Source organism: Drosophila mauritiana, chromosome 3R (genome assembly GCF_004382145.1).
Source record: "Drosophila mauritiana strain mau12 chromosome 3R, ASM438214v1, whole genome shotgun sequence".
In the NCBI taxonomy this organism is placed as follows: domain Eukaryota; kingdom Metazoa; phylum Arthropoda; class Insecta; order Diptera; family Drosophilidae; genus Drosophila; species Drosophila mauritiana.
In genome coordinates, this window is record NC_046670.1 from 5,898,554 (window position 1) to 5,918,209 (window position 19,656).

Genomic DNA, 19,656 nt, shown 5'->3' on the forward strand with positions numbered 1-19,656 from the left:
TTGGCTTTGTGGTTTTGTAGTCCGTATTTGGGCGAAAACTAGTAAGAAAAATAAAATTATCCGTGTGAAAAGTGAGTGCCCAGTAGTTGGCGCCAGCTGAATAAGTAAAAACAAACAACGTGCAAGCCGCCAGAAGCGGTAAAAATAATGACTTGCCAACGACATTCGCTCAATTGGTGAGGGACCTCGGCGAGTTGAGTTTGCCTCTGCCATCGCGTTCGCTTCACCGTTTTCGCGCATCCCGCCTGCGGTCCTACAGAAACCGAGACGAGAAAATTGTAATTTTCCTTCGAGCTAAAAATTATATGAAATCGCTTGCGAAAAGCGATTTTCAAGACGTGTTAACGAAAAATCAGCGAAACGCGCTACGTGGTGCGTGAGTGCGAGTGCGACGAAAAACTCTGACAGTGAGCGAGTGAGAGAAAAGCAAACGACGAGCCAGTAAACTCTACAAACACACAAACAACACAATGATGAAAATGGAGACTGACAAAATAATGGACGAAACCAACTCCAATGCACAGGCCGTGAGTTTTCGCTAAGTTACCTGCTTTAAGCGGGATCTCTGCCCTTCTATATGCATAAAACACACCGATTTAAGTACATAATGCCCAAGGTGTCGCCTCAATAGACCCACACACACACACACACGGGCACGCACACTTGCGCCACCTATGCGTGTGTCACACACTGGTGTGCGTGCGCTAGTGCTTTATTTTCGTATATACTACAGATTTTGCACTCGTGCACTCTATTAAATTCGGACACTGTGGCACATAGCCATCCCATGGGCTATAACCTTAAACTCTTGTGGATATTAGGCATTAGCCTACTTATTCCTCGCCAGCATCATCATCATCATCATCCCCTTTGTCCAATCATCGTTGCATATATGTATATATATATCCCCAATCTCCGGTTTTCGAGTCTTAAGATTTCGTTAATTGGCCTCGAGTTTGTGTACACAATTAATAACAAACGCCGTGCACAAAGTACGGCCGTGTACATTTCAATCACTACTTATTTAATTGTGGAGTTAAATGCGATAGGCGGCTTACTGAAGGTCAGTTCCCGCAAAACCATTGAGCAATGGGCCAAAAAATCGTTTTTTATTTTGAATTTTTTCTCTCGGTTTCGCTTGAGTCATCTGGGCTTTAATTTCGCCAGATTCAAGGTGGAATCTGGTTAATGAGACAGATGGCTTCTTGGTAATAGCACCGAAACACAAACAAGATATTATTTACTATCAATTTGAGGATATATACATTCATATTGCTTGTCGTTATAAACCGTTCACATAGCATAATCATTATATAGTTTAAGTAGCATCCTTCAGCTGAAAGTTACCAGGCAAAGGCAAACAACTAAAGCTTACAAAAACCATAATACGGCAATTAAATTAAGGCAACCGACCCGAATACAACTTAGTATGTTTGCACATGCATATATACAACATTTACTACAAATACTGGCAAGGTTTTCGCATTGCTGGCATTGCAGTTAACTTAATTACTCAAATCACTCACACTCGAATCGGCCAATTTGTTTACTTCACGCCGCTAAAATTGTTTGCCAAGATCTTTAGCGTTTAATTGATGACGTTTGATTTAATTGGGGCCCATCAATGGGTATGTCTATATATAGAATGCGCATAATGAGCATGGAAGACCAAATAAACATCGATACAATTATTATTTATAAACTGGCCGTGTGAATGATCTGTTTCTACCGCTGCGCTGCCAGTCGCGCTTTTCATTCTTCAGAAATCCGCTTTGCAAACTCTTTCGCCGCCGAATAAAAACAAAACGAGAAAATTACGAGTAGAAAGAAACGCGCAGCGTAGTCGAAGCTAATTGCCTAATTGTAAGCCCCCAGTTTGGGTCGTCGGTAGGCTAAACTAAAGAAAAGTTGCACAACCAGCAGCTACCTACTTTTCCAGTTTTAACGATCGCCCCTTGACATCCAAGCACCCCATAACACATCATCATCGCCCCACAACAACACACAACAACAACGAAAACGGAACAAATGCAATCTCATAATTAATTTGCTTCTTTATGCCACTTTTCACCCGTACAGTTCACAACCACTATGCTGTACGACCCGGTGCGCAAGAAAGACTCATCGCCCACCTACCAATCGGAGCGGGATCTCTGCTTTCAGTACTTCACCCAATGGAGCGAGTCGGGCCAGGTGGACTTCGTGGAGCACCTGCTGTCGCGCATGTGCCACTATCAGCACGGACAGATCAATGCCTATCTCAAGCCGATGCTCCAGCGGGACTTTATCACATTGCTGCCAAGTGAGTGCCTGTCTATTGCCACCTAAGATAACCAGACGAGGTGGAGAAAAACATATCAATCTGAACTTTATCAATGCCAGGCAATTGAAATGCTAATTGGGAGTTTCAGATTGGGCGACCTATGAGGGAGTAGATCAATAGGAACTAGACTTTTTAGTGCTAAGTATCAATATTATTCGCTTAAATACTTGATAACTTATGTTTATCATCTGACTCTATATGATTTATTAACAAGATAATCTACAGTTTAAGACATAGTTTATATACTAATTAGATAAACGTATAACATTGAGAGGATCATGAACCCAACGAACATTGAACCAACCGCAGCTAAATATATGTCGGTTGTTTAATTGCGATCTTTTCCAAGAAATACTCGAACAATCTGAGAATGGCTAACTTTGTTTTTGTCAGCGTTAAAAAAAACCCTTAATTACAAACTAGTTTGTATGTACAATTTGGCAATGAACTTATCCAGACTGATTCATTCGCAATTCATTGAATTTAAACATTTATCCGTGTTATTACTTCCGTTCAGACGGATTGTAATATTACGTTCCCCATAAGGTATTAGGTGGCCAAGACTATAAGTTATAACACGTTAGGCAACCAAGTATGAAAATATAATCGTTAAAAATGCAGTTCTAATTCTGAATTCAATTTATTGCATAGTGGTTATACTACAAGTGAGGAAATGATGGAGTGGTATTACTTGTTCGATTAAATATTACACCCATCGTAGGCATAATATTATATCATATATTAGATATTACTTAAAGTCGTAATCTGCATTTCTGAAATTGTTAGATCTATAATTAAAACTACTTATTACTAAATATTATTCAGATTATTGAACGGATAAATTAGTCATGCTTAGACACTCTAAGAACGTGATTTATAACCCAGTTGTTATCAACAACACACTTTGTATGGGAGGTCAGTAATCCCAGTTGACCAAGAAACAAACCAATTGCCGCCACCGATAAGAAGGCAATAACAGCTGTTAGGGTGGCGAATTCCACCATTGGAGTTAGTCCGTTTTCCTCCCAAAATGAAGGCTCAGAAATGGCTCATCCACTATTAGAATCTCAGGCGAGTCTAACAGCACAAAGCTGAGTTTAAGCCCTCGACACACGCAATAGGCAAAACAATAACAAACTGCAGGTACAAAGTTTAACAACATGAAAGGCAAACCGCGCTCTGAACCCGGTGCGATTCGTTCCGCTTCCCCCGACCAGACACCCTTGCTCCTCCGGATTGTTGCCGGGCATGTTTCCAACTGTTGGAGTGGAAAGGAGAGGAGTAGGAGGAGGAGGAGTGGAGCCAGTGGGTGGGCTTTAGGTTGCTGGTTGTTGGCTGTTGACTGAAAGGTCGTTGCTTCCATTAAACGCGCTTTACCGGAACACAAACAGAACGAAAGCGGGAACGAACCTTGTATATTATTCATAAGAAAATGTGAATCGATTTATTCGTGCTATTGATTGTTGTCGTCCAACAGATGTTAACTAATAACAAAACTATGGAGTGTGCTACGGGTGCAATGGGTATGATTGGTTGGTTGGGTATGGGCAAACAGGTTAACAATGAGTATGAGTATGTGAATAAGCGATCACTTCTCGCTTATCAATGCATCAATACGTGAGCGTATCGATGACTCAAACAGCCAACAAGAGCTGTGCGTGCAATACTAGCCTTTGCAAGGGCAATTCATACGTATATATATTTAGTATATTCAGTTCGTTTGCTCAGATATTCGCTGAAATGCATGCATGCATATATGCATACCTGTGCTATAATGGCGAAAAATGTCTCTTTAATTTGCAAGCCTTTCCTTCCTTGAGCTACTAGTCTGGAATAAGTTCTTTAGAGGAAGTCGTCTCATGCTTCCGTTTGCTTAATCCCCGGCAATGCACTCCTTGTTCTTGCTTACTTGTTATGTAATGACAGTACGCTGTGACCACTTGGCTATTTTCCAGATAGATCTAATTCATATATTGCCTTAAAAGTACATAGTTCATACAGTCACTATAAACATATCAAGCCATTATGATTTGCTTATCAGAAATAAGAATGAAGAGCCTGATTAAAATGTTATCAGTTGTCAAAATCAAATATGCCTAACAAGCATCTGATCAGTGATTCACCACTTAATTGACTTATTTATCCCTTAGTAACATAGTTTTAAACATTTACTCAAAAGAAAATCGAAAATCGTATAACTTCCGCTTAGTTGGCATCACTGAGTGTTCTAGAATGAAAAAGAGTTGAAAGTAGGCAACATTGTCCCCTCCATTTACATTGTAATGCACTTCAAAGGCAGCTAACCACGGTGGTGGGGGGGACAGTCGGGTGGACAGAGCGGACGGACGAACTTACTCGCAGACGGATAGACACTCTTAAGACCGTTAGTCGTCGGCGACGGCAAACAACTTGAGCCAAATCGCTGCCGCCCGCCAAACAGCCTGCCATTCCGAGTTATGCACATTTTTAATTGTGTTGGGCAAATGCTGCGAACAGCGAGCAGGGAAGGCACTGAATGCGAATGCTCGGCATGCACTCCAGACTCTGACTTCTCTGTTGGCCCATCAGCCGGTTTGTCAATACAAAGATGAAGATGTGAATGTGTGGATGTGGTTGTGACCATACCCCCGCCTCATCCTTCGAGGGAAACTCAACCACTCCTAACCGTGACACATGTAAATATGCCAGTCTATAGGTTGCGCCTACTCCGCAGCCACTCCCACACACTCCCTTCCACACCCACTCCCGCCTACTGGGCTAAGTGCATTTTAATGCCGTTAGGTGCATCATTTTGCCTCTAGTTTGGCGCTCAATTAAAGCTGGCTGATGTGCTTGCATTGCATTGCATTTGATTGGGTTGGGCTTGGAGTGGGTGTCTGCGAAGAGCGGTAGCAGCCACAACTGCTCCACCTCATATCTGATGGCAAATCGGTTATGTGTCACATCAAAGATAGCTGGGAGCCAAATATAAATAGCTGACTTAGTCAGAACCTTTGTCCATAGAGATGGGCTTTCCAAGATAATAAGATTACATGGAAGATTGCTTGATAATTATAATTACTTGTGCACTATTATAATAATTTATGATTGATTATTTGCAGTCAAGGGTCTGGATCACATCGCAGAAAACATTTTGTCGTACTTGGATGCCGAATCGCTCAAATCGTCCGAACTGGTCTGCAAGGAATGGCTGCGCGTCATCTCCGAGGGCATGCTCTGGAAGAAGCTCATCGAACGCAAGGTGCGCACAGATTCCTTGTGGCGCGGACTGGCCGAGCGGCGTAATTGGATGCAGTACCTCTTCAAGCCACGACCGGGCCAGACTCAACGGCCACACTCATTCCATCGCGAGTTGTTCCCCAAGATAATGAATGTGAGTTGTCCTCGAAGTGTGCCGAATATGCAATCGGCTTACTCAACCCACACATTCTATGCGTTTTAGGACATTGACAGCATAGAGAACAACTGGCGGACTGGCCGCCACATGCTGCGCCGCATCAACTGCCGGTCCGAGAACTCGAAGGGTGTCTATTGTCTGCAGTACGATGACGGCAAGATTGTCTCCGGACTGAGGGATAACACCATCAAGATCTGGGATCGCACGGATTTGCAGTGCGTTAAGGTAGCTTTCGACATAGTCAATCCATAAGATTTTGATTATTAACACACTCCCCCCGAATTCCAGACCCTAATGGGCCACACTGGATCGGTGCTGTGCCTGCAGTATGACGACAAGGTGATCATCAGTGGCTCCAGCGACTCCACCGTCCGCGTGTGGGACGTTAATACCGGCGAGATGGTCAACACCCTTATCCACCACTGCGAGGCGGTGCTGCACTTGCGCTTTAACAACGGCATGATGGTTACCTGCTCCAAGGATCGCTCCATCGCCGTCTGGGACATGACCTCACCCAGCGAGATCACACTGCGGCGCGTCCTTGTCGGTCACCGTGCCGCCGTCAATGTGGTGGACTTTGATGAGAAGTACATCGTGTCCGCCAGCGGGGATCGCACCATCAAGGTCTGGTCCACGTCCAGCTGTGAATTCGTGCGCACCTTGAATGGCCACAAGCGTGGCATCGCCTGCCTACAGTACAGAGATCGCCTGGTGGTCAGCGGCAGCTCAGACAATTCCATAAGGTGAGGCGTGTGAACTTAACCAACCGACTTTCCGGCACTGATGTGATTAATGATGAGTGATAGACAATTTCTGCGTGAATGTTGCGATTAGTAGTTGGTAAATTAACCCCGACTGCCGTATGTATCACAGAAATTGCTTTAATTAATGTGGATTTCCTTGGTTTTTGTTAGTATCTGAATATTAAATATTATATTAAGATTTTCTATCATTTTATACTGCATAAAGAGATCATTTTCTTTTCCTTTACTTGGCCTACATACCCAGAACACAACCTAATATAAGAAATTGAAATTTTCTAATCAACTTTAATTTTTTTCAGACTTTGGGACATTGAGTGCGGTGCCTGTTTACGTGTCCTGGAGGGCCATGAGGAATTGGTTCGCTGCATCCGTTTCGATACGAAACGAATCGTAAGCGGCGCCTACGATGGCAAGATCAAGGTTTGGGATTTGGTCGCCGCCCTGGATCCAAGAGCAGCCTCCAATACTCTCTGTCTGAATACCCTTGTGGTGAGTCATTCGACCAGTCATAGTAGCATTTGTCTAATCCCGATGGTGAACCCTTTTAGGAACATACTGGTCGCGTATTTCGTTTGCAATTCGATGAGTTCCAGATTGTTAGCAGCTCGCATGATGATACAATTTTGATTTGGGACTTTCTAAATTTCACACCCAATGAGAACAAGACCGGACGCACACCGTCACGTAAGAGAAGCCAACTTTCACCCCATTGATCTCTTGAATTATGCATAACGATTTCGTTTTGTTTTCTCAATTTCCATTGTGCTTGTTGCTATAGCGGCCTTGATGGAACATTAACATTTTGTGCAACGGCAGCTGCGCGAGTTACATCTACAATCCTCGAGCGAAGGAGAGGAGGACGACGATGAGGACGAGGACGATGGGGATGATTTTGAGGAGGAGGATTCGAGAAACGATGCTGGCGCGTTTATGGGGGGATATGTTAGGCACCGGGATGCTGGTGGTTCGGGATCCGTGACCGGTTCCGGTTCGGATCCCGAATCGGATGACCTGGATTTCGATATAGATGTTGAGAATATTAATGATTATGATGAATAATGAGTGAATGGTCGTTAAACAGCAGCATATACATACAGCAGACGACTTGTCTATTCAAAAAACCATGTTGAACCCAAGATACAGCGATCTCTAAGCGTCTATTTTACACACTACATCCACACACACACACACACACACACACGGAACACAACCACATAATATGAATTACATGAAGTTATAAAAGTAAACAAACAATAAATGCAGAAGGAGTATACTATTTATGCAGATATTTCGCAAAACTGGCTGTTAGGTTTGTCATGTACGAATGAAACAAAAATGAAAGAAGCAAAAACGGAAGAACAGAAAAAGTAAAATTATATATAAGATTATCTAGGCGCTGTAATACTAATCGAGGGTCAGTCTTTGAATCGCACTTCGGATCGGTGGATCGATCGATTGGGCGTTATTTTAAGTGTTTCTTTAGCTCAAATACACAAGTATCGCGTTTAGGCAGCTGCCGCCTCAAGAATCGCAGCAGGAATCTTCAGGGCGGCCAGAAGAATCAGTCTTTAGCATAAATGTTAGTTAGAGTTGCATCATTGAAATTGACAAAGCGCATTGCCGTTTTGCACATTTGTAACCTATTTTACGCGCCTTTTGCCTAATGTTTGTGTTAATTGTAAAGTAAATCTAAGCCTAGTATTTTATTGGCAATTGTAATCTAAGTTAACCGAAATACAAATAATTTAAATGAAAAGTAAATTGTGTAAAGAGGGACACGCAGCAGTGTCTGCAACTGGAAGTTGCACATCTTTCGAGCGAAGATAAATTGAAAATGGATCCATTGTACTGCAATATATAACCGATTCTATTATTGATTGATCTATGCAAACTATAGATTCTAGATATACCGATGTATGTAGAAAATAGCAAATTCCCAGGCAGTTTCAACAATATAATTATATGTATGTATACCGTTCGTTGATTGTGATCAATGGATATTTTACTATATGTATTGCTATTTGTAAGTTAAGTTCCAATGCTATACTTGATCTGGATCACGATCACGCTGCTTCCGCGTTAACTAATGTATGTACATAACGTTTTACTTTAACAAAAGTTGATCAAATATGAACACATACTCCGGATTATGTAAAACTGTTAGTGGAAAGAGGGCAGCTTGTTAAACGATGGCCGAGCAACTGCTAGTGCGCGAATTGGCTTAGTATATGTAACATAACTAGAAATAATAATAAATTGTGTATAAATGCTAGAAAATTGTTTAACTTAAATGGAGTCACTAAATGGATTTAGTGAAGCGGAACTGGGTACTGGGTACTGGTTTTACTAAATAACTTGAGTTACAATAAATGCTTGCTACCTTTTTTGTTTTCAAAGAAATAGAAACGTTAAAAAACACAAGATTTTGATTATAAGATTATATAACCGCATATTATAATAATTCCTAAGCTTTGAAATTTTATTTTAGATTGTTGCCCAATTTTTCCTTCGCACTCCCACAAGCTGCGTACAGGGTATCTGAGGGTCGACTAACTCATTTGCTTGCTAATAGATGCGTAGTACACGCATTACATTTTCGAACTAGTGAGAACAAAGTATTTTCTTGTGAAATTTGCGATAGGTTCATTTTTGACGGTTTTCTGGTCACATCGCCAAATCACAAACTTTGTTTGCTGATAAATTTCGAAGCTCCCAATTTGCAAATACTCCAAAATGGACTGGTACGTGGGCACAGAGTGGGAGGACAAGAATCGTGGTCTGACCAAGAAGGTAATTGGCCTCCAGTTCACCGAAATGGACAAGCCCACGATAATAAGTACGGTGGAATTCAGTGTCAACAAGAAAGCCGCCAACTTGGGTGGACGACCTAGCAAATATTTGGCCAGCGATGAGTCCACGACGTATCCTCAAAAGCACAGCCTGGAAATGGGCACCAGCCTGACAGCAGTGGACTGCTACTTGGAGCTGTTGCTGCAGCAATTTGTGCCTGGTGAAACGGCAGCCTGTAGCATCACGACCAAAACCGGCGAACGGATTGAATTCGAACTGAAGCTGGAAAAGATTGTGAAGAACACTCAGGTGGAGAAGCTAAGCGCTGCAGAGATCTATGAGTTGGCACTGCGACTCAAGGAGAGCGGCGTGGCCACCTTTAAGACGTTCCCGAAATTCGCCTTTGATTACTTTGTGCGTGCCGCAAAGTTGCTGATCACCTACAAACCCTTCGACAAACTGAACAAAAAGACCAATGGCATCAACGGCCCGGCAGTGGAGGCGCTCTTCATCCAGATACAGACCAACCTGGCCGCCTGTTTGCTGCAGGAGAAACGATATGAGCATGTAATCTACCACACGCAGTTTGTGGAGACGGAGGAGAGCCCCAGCGAGAAGAGCATCTACCGGCGTGCACTGGCCTACTATCACCTGAAGGAGTTCGCCAAGGCGCAGGCCACCATCGAGCGAATGCCCAACTACGAGGAGAAGCGAGAGTTCAGCAAGCTGCGCGACAACATCGCTGCCAGCTGGAAGGATAGCAATGCCCATTACAAGGAGGTAGTGCAGCGTATGTTTAGTTAGTTCCCATTGATAACATCGCGATGTCGGGCTAACCAACGGTCTTTATAAAATAGCTTATGTTAAATGTACTACTTTGATTTTCTACTCTTTCTGTTGTCAAACTTGGCGCGCTTGTTTTTGGGATCGAACTTGGCTCTCCTGTTCTTGGGGTCGAATTTGTCCTTCTTGTCCTTGCGATCGAACTTGTCCTTACGATCGTACTTGTCCTTGCGGTCAGATTTGTCATTCTTGTCCTTGGTATCCAGCTTAGCCCGCTTGTTCTTGTATTTCATTCCGCCGCCCAAACTAGGCCGCTTTCGGGAGGACTTCGCTTCCATTTTGAAGAGTTCTGCAATGGAAACAATAGTTTATGTTCTACGCAGCATGTAGCAAAACTCACCTTCGTCTGGTTCCTCGCCGACTTCCTCCTTGTAGTACTCCGCATCATCCTCGGGGTCGCTATCAGTGCGTCCCTCTGCCGCCCTCTTGGCAGCCCACTTTTCATCCTTCTTAAGCTTTAAGTTGCGGGCACGATTCTCTGCCTGCTCCTTCTTGCGCTGCTCCTTCTGCTTTCGCTTCTTTTCGACCAGCTTGCGCAGGATTTCCTTTTCGTCCTCTGTCTTGACCACATGGTCGTGATACAGAACTTCGCCCGTCAGAAGGCCCTCTTCTATTTTGATGAGCTGCAGAGTTAGACGAGGTCCGATCTCGTGTAGCTTTATGGAGCTCTTGTTATCCTCCAAGTTGCCCCTGCTTTTAAGAGTCTGTGCCAGCACCACCTGTGACTGCTCGTCATCTTCGGCCTCCGATTCGGAGGCATAGCCGTCCCTGAAAATCAAAATTATGATTACTTGATGGAATGAGAACAAATGGGCATTTCCTACTTAATCACAAAGTCCACGACTTCCTTACACTTGCCCAGATTGGGCACCGTTCCTTTGACGATTTTCTGGACCGCCCGCTTCAAGCCCACCGGCACCACCTGCACAGAGTAGTGCCGCATCTCGACCAGCTTCGTGTCCGGATTGTAGGAGAACAGGACGCAGCGACGAATGGTGCCGATATTGACCGTGGCCAAGTTGATGGAGGGGAACATGTTCTGGAACGTGGTGGCCATCAGCTTAAGGTGCTTGCCGTCGCCACTGAAGTTGTTCATGATGACCAGCGGAGCGTGTTTGAAGTGATCGTTGTCAATCATCTGCTTTTTGCTTAGTGAGATCACATCTCTGGCCAGGGTGAACTGGTGAACCTGCCAAAGGATAACTTCGCGGTCAAATACCCAGTGGAACTAAGCGAAAAACAAACAAACCTTAAAAGTAAGCGATGGACCGCGCGGCAGGCGGACCACTTTGAAGGACAGCTGCGTGGATGCCTTGTTGAAGATGCCCATGTGCGAGACGTGGAAGAAGCTGCTCAGGCTGACAAAGTCCTTGATGCGGTTCATCCGCTTCTCGCGCAGATTGCTGGCTGTGAAGGGCTCCATGATGCGGCGGAAGTCCAGGGTGAGGTCCATGATGTACGGACAGGCGAGGCCGCGATGGATGACGAAGGAGTGCGGCGCCTCCACGATCTCGCTCGGCTCGCTGGCCTTGAAGGCCGCCGTGCGCGTCTTCGGATGCACTTTTTTCTTACCGCCCATGTTTCAATGTTTTTGTTCACTTTTCTCCCGCACGTGTTGGGATCAGTGTGGCTGCTCGCGCGAAAAATACCGAGCGCCCACGCCGTCTGCCTTTGGTCACTCTAATCCCATTTTAAATTTGAATTTTCCGCAAAATGAAAAGCACTTCTGTTTTATTTAAATTATATTTATTTAATCACACTTAACATAGCAAACACAAATGATGTTATTTCGTTTCATTTATGCATTTAAAGTTTTACAACTGTTCTTGTTTGATTTCTCATTATCAGCTAGTTTTACCAAGTGGCCAATCGTTTAAAATGTTGCGACAAACCGAAGAAGAAAATCCGAGCTGCAGTGCTGTGGTAATGAATTTGCATTTAAGTCGAAGAATTTCCGGTTGTTTGTTGTTGTTCTGCTCGCGAAATTACAACTATATATTTATGTTGCGAAAAATTAATAATATTAATATTTTAATATTAGCATATATGTATATTTATATAAATTATAGTTCTACAGCTTAAACTGAATTTGGAGTGTTTAGTTTTGCTTGCTTTCTTTCCGCGGCGGTCGATTTATGCGATACTCATTGATCTGTATGTATATATAAAACTTCAGTTTAAACCGCAGTTAACTACAGCCGGATGTTGTTGCTTTCGATTCTTTTGCTGCTGCTGCTGCTTCTGATGGTGGTGGTGGTGTTGGTGGTGGAGTGGCGGCTTCGATTTCATTTGATTTATCAATTTATGCGCACACGACAAACTGTGGCTGACAAACGCATAGACATCCTGTGCGGTCCATCGGGTGTGCACTGCTTCTGATCTTGGTGTTGCAGTTCTGGCCGCTGCTGCTCCTCTTGTAGTCGTAGTTGTAATTGCTGTTGCTTCTGTTTATGTTGCTGTTCTGGCGGTTGCGGGGAATAGCGAAAATTGCTTGGGGCGGTCACTGACAGCACTGTTTGCGCACGTCGGCGGTGACAGTCGGCTTCACGTCGATGGGCTCCACGTTCGACGGGCGGATGACGTCGCCTTCCGGCGGATCTCTGATCTGTTTCTGCGACACAATGCGATAGATCTCTGAAACGGGATTACGAGAGTCCATTAGTCGAGCTTCGTTATTATTAATCTCTTGACTTTCAATGAAGCATTCAATTTACAGTAGTCTACAGTATGCCGATCGATAGTTCGAAAGCAGGCAAGCTAAGTTATCCTGACCGACTTACCTGTGAGTATGTTCTGGAATGCCGTTTCAACGTTCGTGGAGTCAAGGGCCGAGGTTTCTATGAAACTCAAGCCGTTGCGCTCGGCAAACAGCTTCGCCTCGTCCGTGGGCACGGAGCGCAAGTGCCGCAAGTCGGACTTGTTGCCCACCAGCATGATGACGATGTTCTGGTCGGCATGGTCGCGCAGCTCCCGCAGCCACCGCTCCACGTTCTCGTAGGTCAGATGCTTGGCAATGTCATAGACGAGCAGGGCCCCCACGGCACCGCGGTAGTAGGCAGAGGTGATGGCGCGATAACGCTCCTGGCCGGCCGTATCCCAGATTTGCGCTTTAATTGTTTTGCCATCGACCTGCGTTGGATGGACAGGAAGGACGAAACAAAGGACTGCATTAGAATAGTGACAGTAATTGGCAATTTCGCTAAGAATTGCTTGCGGCACATTCGCTTTGAAAATTGATATACATACAAGCATTTGGATTCAATATTCAGACCTAACTAACCTAAATATGACATATGGATAAGCTTTTAACTCTACTAAGAGAACACAATTTTTAAAATTTACACTAGTTGGAAAAAGCGCTGCTGGCGTAGGTTGTATTCATTAGAAACCCATTTGATATACTAAATATTAAAAATACCTATTACAAATCCTTCGAACAGATGGCACAAAGTACTGTTGTACACAAATCCTTATACATACGTAATATTTAATTGTTATTGACCACATAAGTTTGTTATTTCAGCACAAGTGACAACTATGATGTCAACATTTTGCCTAATCCCACAGGATGGCTTTCGAAATTATGCAAGAAAGCCAATTGGCAATCCTTTATTTAGTGAAATTCTCGACACTTACTCAAATTGAACAAACTTTTCCCCCCAATTTTCCGATAGACGCCTCAACTACGTGTCCACCCATCGAAACGCACACGCAAGTTCACCCGTGACTTCCCCCACTGTGGGTGCGGTGCGGTAGATGTTGGGGGTGGAGCTCGATGGGCCACTCCACCCTCGAGTTCATGGCCAGCGTACTTACCTCTATGCTGCGCGTTGCAAACTCGACGCCAATCGTCGACTTGGACTCCAAATTGAATTCATTGCGCGTGAAACGTGAGAGCAAATTACTTTTGCCAACACCGGAGTCACCGATAAGGACAACTGCAAAGGATTAGAGGGAATTAGTGACATCGACATTGGCATTGGATAATCGAAGACCCCCAGTTGCATAATTTATGTGGGTGTGTGGTGTGGTGTGGTGTGGCGTGGCGTGGCATGGCCCCTGTCTTGTGTTTTACGGCCGGACAGAATGGTCGCTGGTGGCCCGGCTAGGTCATGTCCTCCTTTCGCCGCTGGCACGGCGCACCAAGGTCAGCGAGTACATAAAACCGCCATGCTCGGGGGATTTCAGGCCATGGAAAGAAATGTTTTATGATTGGGGCAGTCGACGTTCGGGAGTTCGTGTTATTGTACTTCATTGCCGATAGCAAACATTTCTTGGATAATTGAGTGGGGGATATTTGTGTGAGCAAACAAGCATCCCAAGTTGATATGCTACCCGATAAAAACTATCCACTGACCTTTTTATGACTCTATTTCCTTTTGATATAGTTTCTCATGTGCAGCCAGAGTTGTTGGCTATAATTTATATTAACTGATATCTAGACACTGTGTTTACTGTCTGTCTGTCTATTAGTTCTCATTTTGACACCCTTTTCGGACATTGTTGATTCAGCATGTTTACTAATCCATTGAGAAAACAACAACTAGAATTCATCAAACACCTTTTCGCTCTATCGCTATGGTCATAGCTGCACTGAGAAAATTCAAATAGTAAAATGGTATCATATGAACACTGATTCTTGAGTTCGAAGTTTCGACTGCAATGTCATTAAGATATGAGATAGAAATTGGGAAAGACATTTGAATTTATGTCCTGGTTTTTGACTCAATATAGCTAGCAATGTTAGAGAAAAAGGTTTTTCTTTCAGTGTGGACAGCTGGGAGCAGCGTGGTTACAGTTATCAGCGAGAGAGCTAAGTCACTTTGTTTTCTACTCTCTTTCTCAGCGCTAATAACGATCTTCAAAGAGAAATTGCACTTAGTTAGGCGGATGCGATGAGAAATTAAAATGGGAGGAGTGGTAATCAACGGTCATTACTTAGTAGTGGGAATGGCTCGAATAACCCGAAACGGCCCACTTTCGGTTATGTGATTATGCGCTTATCGTTGAGTGGAATTCTTCAACAGTTATTGGCAGTGAGTCATGCCCGTTTAATATTGTTTCATGTGTGAAATTTGAAGCCTCATCATGCATACCACACACTGACGCATTATTATGGTGATGTTTTTTAACTTTTTGGATACTTAACCCAAAAAAAACGGGAGATTAAGTTTTAAATATTTCACAAAATACACATATGTGTCAGTCACTTTTCATTAATGACATTCAACAGTTGCTCAGCTGTGATAGCAGAGATTTCCAAGCGCAATTGGAATTTATGGCGTAGTAGCAAATGAAGGGAACAAAGAAGAGCTGAGAATTTATGACCTCTGTCCATACATATACATAAACGGGGGAAGATGCGGGATAAAGGTCTTGTTTTCTACCTGCAAATACATCATTTTGCTCTACTGTGCTCCAAACTTTCAATCGAGAGCGGGTGAAAAAGAGAGCGCGCGAGAGAGAGAGCGGAGAGCTACTAAACGAAGTTACAAGAAACCATTGCAAAAGCCAGCTGTACAGAAATCATAATACCCACACTCTCGCTCCATTTACTGGATATCTAATCACTTTAGCATTTCGAGTGGGTGGGCAAGCCTAAAAACTACTTTACAGAGCGATTATAAATACGATCTGCTTGGCTCTTGTATGCAACGTGGCGAGACCAATGGCACTGTAATGACAAAACAAGCAGTTAACGGCAAAGTACGCGTACTCCAGTCCGAAAGAGAACCCCAAAGAGATGGAGATAGGCGGAGTGAGAGCGGGAGAGCCTCCAAAGGGCATCCAACTGCAGCAGTAGCAGCAGCAGCAACAACAACAAACTCGGGGGGCGTACTTCTTATTTTGGGAATTAATGACACTCACGCAAACAAACACACCACATACCATCACATGAACTTTGGGCTCTTCGAGTGCACTTTGTTGTTATTCTCCAATTAGTTTCAATTAGTGCCATTGAACCACTGTCTCTCACGGGAGGGAGAGGAGAGAGCCTGAAAGTGCGGCTCCTCCTCTCCTGGTCCACCTTCGGCGATCATCACCCAGCGGCTAGTATCATGTTTATAATTACCTTTGAACAGATAATCGTACTCGTCTTCTCTTGCACCCATTTTGCTCAATTTGTTTTGCTATCGCTCGCTCGGTTCGATATCCTTTGGAAATCCAGTTCCGTCCTTTTTGTTTTGTGTGTGCGGGTGCTAAACGAAATCCAATAATCCCTGCGCGCCGCCGATTTCTTTAATGCGTTTGTCGTTGGCTCACACACTTTACACTTTTATTTGCAGTTGTAGTTGTAAAGAAAGAGAAAAGTGTATATATCAGTATTTAAGTGGCGAAATCGGTTGCTCTTCCAGCTCGGATGCGTTCGAAAATGTTGGCAGGACTTGTCCGGCAATCGGAGCAGTATTAATTAGACATTTGCAGCTGCTTGCAGCGCATTTATTTGCAATTTTCTCTTACACGAAAACTTAGTCACTCCCAATAACGTCACGTTATATTTCCAACGAGACTAGAGATGTTGAAAAACATCGGTACATCGAAATTATTTCGGCGATACTTATCGATTTTCTTAATGGCGATGTAAGGCGATAGTAAATTTTTGTACCCAGCTTATGTTTTACATTTTAAATATAAATATCACTTTTATTATTGTTTATATGAACATTGTTTTATACTCAAAAACTTTAGAAATGTTACATGACTTAGCCGTGCCATATTAAGTTAAATTGTCTCTTTCACACATTAAATTTTGAAAATAAATCTAAAGTTTGTTTCCATTTTCAGAAGTTTTTCGATTTATTTTAAAACACCAACATACTTCTATCATTATCGATGTTTTCACATCGACTTGCATCACTATATTAACGAGATGGATGTTTTAGTGTTACCAGACGAATTATCGTGAACTTCGCTCGTCTAATCCTGACAAGACTATCGAATTTAACAAAAACTGAACACATATTCTAAGGATAATGCAAGCACATTTAATTTATTCCCAAATCAAAATGCCTTGAATATTTAAAACTTTCAATCCTAAAAAGAATAGTTCTCTAAGTAGCAGTAACGGTTTCTAATATAGTATCTTATTAAAAAATTAATTAAAATAGAAAACATTCCGATCTCAAGTAAAAAACCCCTGCTTACAAATCGGAGTAAAAATGTGTTTATTTTAATATAAAATACTTGTAAAAAACGATAAATTAAGTATAATGTGCAGCTAATACTTCCGTTGATCTCATGTGAGTTAATAAACTTTGTTCCTATTGCACTTAAATGCGAGCGCGTTGCAAGGCCACGGCTGGATAAATGAGCAGAAGTCCGCCGGCGATATAGGTGATCCTGGAGCCCACGCACCAGAAGGCTATCAAGGATTAAAGAGATTAGAGAAGGTATAATCAAAGGACAACTGATGAGCTCACCAATGCATCCTACCACGGGGCCCAGAGCTCGAGCCAAAGCTCCCAGTGAGCGGAATATGCCCAGTACTGAACCCTTCTGGTCATCGTTTCCGTATTTGGATACGAGGGTGGTCAGGCAGGTGACAGCAAAGGCTGTGGAGATTGCGAACAGAGTCATGCCGGCGTAGAGCATCCGACTGCCCTCGGCTAGGCCGACTACTACGAAGGCGGGTACAATCAGGTACAGACTGAAGATAGCATAGCCCTTGATTTTCGCCTCGGGCAGCCGTCGGACCACTGATCCCTGCAGCAAAGTCATGATTACACCTAGGCAAAGACACAAATTAAACTGGGAATATTGTCGATTATCAACTTGCTTCCATACCCGTTGTCAAAAACATCTTCGCCTGATCCATCGAAGTGTAACCGAATTTGTGGTACATCAGAAATGTGACGGTGAACTCCAAGCCGGAATACAGAAAGAGATACAAGAAGTATACCAGGCCAATGGATCGGAGGGCCGCAATGTCTTTCTTGGGCACATTTTTGATGGCAGCAAATCTGGCAGTGGAAGAATTCTTTTGAAATATGATTGTACAATCCAGACATAATCATTGGTAATAATCTTCTAGCTAACTGGACTACATTCCCTGTAACTACCATTAATCAAAAGCAATCCACAATTTACCAACTGATAAGGCAATCAAACAAACGTGTCCGAGAACCCGGCATGATAATAGTGTCTATCAAACCAGTCAGGCAAGTCCGGGTGGCTTGCAGTTCTCACCGTATGACGATTTCGATTTGATCACACGACAGGTTTTCGAGACATGCTAATTAAAACATTGAATTACCTAAATATGGCCGAAAAGTTGAGCAACTGCAGGCCATAAGACAGTGCAGATGATATCTCCTTAACACGTTTCTCCTGCGAAAAGGTCAAACAATTAATTGTGTTGGGCATATATTTCATTTAGACAATCGTACGCACCTTGGGCAACGTTTCCCGCAGACAGCACGCCAGGACCACAAGATCTCCAACTGCCAGGCCAAACGCCAGCAGAGAAGGCAACACAAACCAAGTGCTTCCACTTTTATCGGAGAATATGGCGAACAGGGCTCCAATCATCGGCCCCACAATAAAGCCCAGCGAGAAGGCCACGCCCACAAGGGCCATACCGCGTCCACGGGTCTTAACGCTGGACACATCCGTAATGACGGACATGCACAGCGATATGTTGCCCTTGCTAATGCCGCCCACGAAGCGGGCCAAAACGAACAGGGCAAAGTTGCTGGAGCAGGCCCAGATCAGATAGGATAACGCAATGCCACTCTATAAATGAAAGAAGATAGGTGGCTTAAGAAGGGTTTACTTAATTGGGGTTTGGCTAAGGAGTTTTAATTTGACGATTTCCACGCTTTTGGATAAAACTCGTGGTTGCATGAAATGTTGTCCAAGTCAAAAAGGAAACTAACAAGACTAGTTTAGTGCACATTAAAGTATTGAGCACTGGGATAATTTACCGCACAAGTCAGCAGGACTGGTTTTCGTCCGTAGTAGTCTGAAAGTCCTCCGACAATCGGACTGGCCACGAACTGCAGGAAGCTGAACATGGAGCCGAGAAAGCCCCCGAATAGCACCGATATGTAGCGATCCGGGGCGCCCAGGAGCTGCTGGAACCAGCGCACCCGATCCGTGAGCACCGCATACAGGCCGGAGCTGTCGTTCTGGCGATAATGCTCCAACAGCGAGGGCAGCAGCGGCAGAATAATGGTAAAGGCCAGCAAGTCGAAGAGCAGCGATACGAAGATTATGTATATCATGGGATCACTCTTCTCCGGCTTTCCATTCTCCGATGCTTCCTTATCCAGCGCTTTATTGTTGTTGTGATGGTGGCTTCCGGTTTGGCTGTGGGTTTGCTTCTCCACGGCAGCGGTTCCATTGTGGCGACTCCGTAGGTCGGCCATCTTTGCTGATTTCGGGTGTTAGCTTGTGCCGTGATTGCGTGCGTGTACGGGTGTTACTGCAACATAACTGTATCAACGGAACCACAACTCCACCGACAACTCTTGGCCCTCTCAAGAAGCGGCCAGCCAACGCGAAGCCAAAGTGAAAGCTGAACAGCAACAGCTGTTCCA

The 19,656-nt window shown here is 43.9% G+C and overlaps 5 protein-coding genes across 5 annotated transcripts; 2 read left to right on the forward strand and 3 right to left on the reverse strand.

Moving 5' to 3' along the window:
* The first annotated feature begins 2 nt into the window (after window positions 1–2).
* LOC117143062 (beta-TrCP) lies at window positions 3–7,806 on the forward strand. The gene is made up of 8 exons (XM_033307519.1): window positions 3–527; window positions 2,080–2,302; window positions 5,425–5,696; window positions 5,766–5,945; window positions 6,009–6,463; window positions 6,784–6,973; window positions 7,033–7,168; window positions 7,263–7,806. The coding sequence occupies exons 1-8, from the start codon at window positions 471–473 to the stop codon at window positions 7,280–7,282; spliced, it is 1,533 nt and encodes a 510-aa protein (XP_033163410.1). The 5' UTR covers window positions 3–470; the 3' UTR covers window positions 7,283–7,806.
* Window positions 7,807–9,139: 1,333 nt separating this feature from the next.
* On the forward strand, window positions 9,140–10,146 carry LOC117142963 (peptidyl-prolyl cis-trans isomerase CPR6). The gene has a single exon (XM_033307290.1). The coding sequence runs from the start codon at window positions 9,218–9,220 to the stop codon at window positions 10,076–10,078; it is 861 nt and encodes a 286-aa protein (XP_033163181.1). The 5' UTR covers window positions 9,140–9,217; the 3' UTR covers window positions 10,079–10,146.
* On the reverse strand, window positions 10,070–11,742 carry LOC117142962 (protein Peter pan). The gene is made up of 4 exons (XM_033307289.1): window positions 11,367–11,742; window positions 10,942–11,306; window positions 10,458–10,885; window positions 10,070–10,406 (listed from the first exon to the last, which is right to left on the reverse strand). Exons 1-4 carry the CDS (start codon window positions 11,694–11,696, stop codon window positions 10,147–10,149), a joined length of 1,383 nt encoding a protein of 460 aa, XP_033163180.1. The 5' UTR covers window positions 11,697–11,742; the 3' UTR covers window positions 10,070–10,146.
* A 154-nt stretch (window positions 11,743–11,896) lies between these two features.
* On the reverse strand, window positions 11,897–16,684 carry LOC117142964 (ras-related protein Rab-11A). The gene is made up of 5 exons (XM_033307293.1): window positions 16,580–16,684; window positions 16,191–16,391; window positions 13,934–14,055; window positions 12,898–13,246; window positions 11,897–12,751 (listed from the first exon to the last, which is right to left on the reverse strand). The coding sequence occupies exons 2-5, from the start codon at window positions 16,228–16,230 to the stop codon at window positions 12,618–12,620; spliced, it is 645 nt and encodes a 214-aa protein (XP_033163184.1). The 5' UTR covers window positions 16,231–16,391; window positions 16,580–16,684; the 3' UTR covers window positions 11,897–12,617.
* Window positions 16,685–17,259: 575 nt separating this feature from the next.
* Window positions 17,260–19,641, reverse strand: LOC117142673 (major facilitator superfamily domain-containing protein 10). Its single transcript, XM_033306806.1, has 6 exons — window positions 19,042–19,641; window positions 18,509–18,850; window positions 18,372–18,445; window positions 17,903–18,078; window positions 17,539–17,844; window positions 17,260–17,480 (listed from the first exon to the last, which is right to left on the reverse strand). The coding sequence occupies exons 1-6, from the start codon at window positions 19,483–19,485 to the stop codon at window positions 17,389–17,391; spliced, it is 1,434 nt and encodes a 477-aa protein (XP_033162697.1). The 5' UTR covers window positions 19,486–19,641; the 3' UTR covers window positions 17,260–17,388.
* Between the last annotated feature and the right edge of the window lie 15 nt (window positions 19,642–19,656).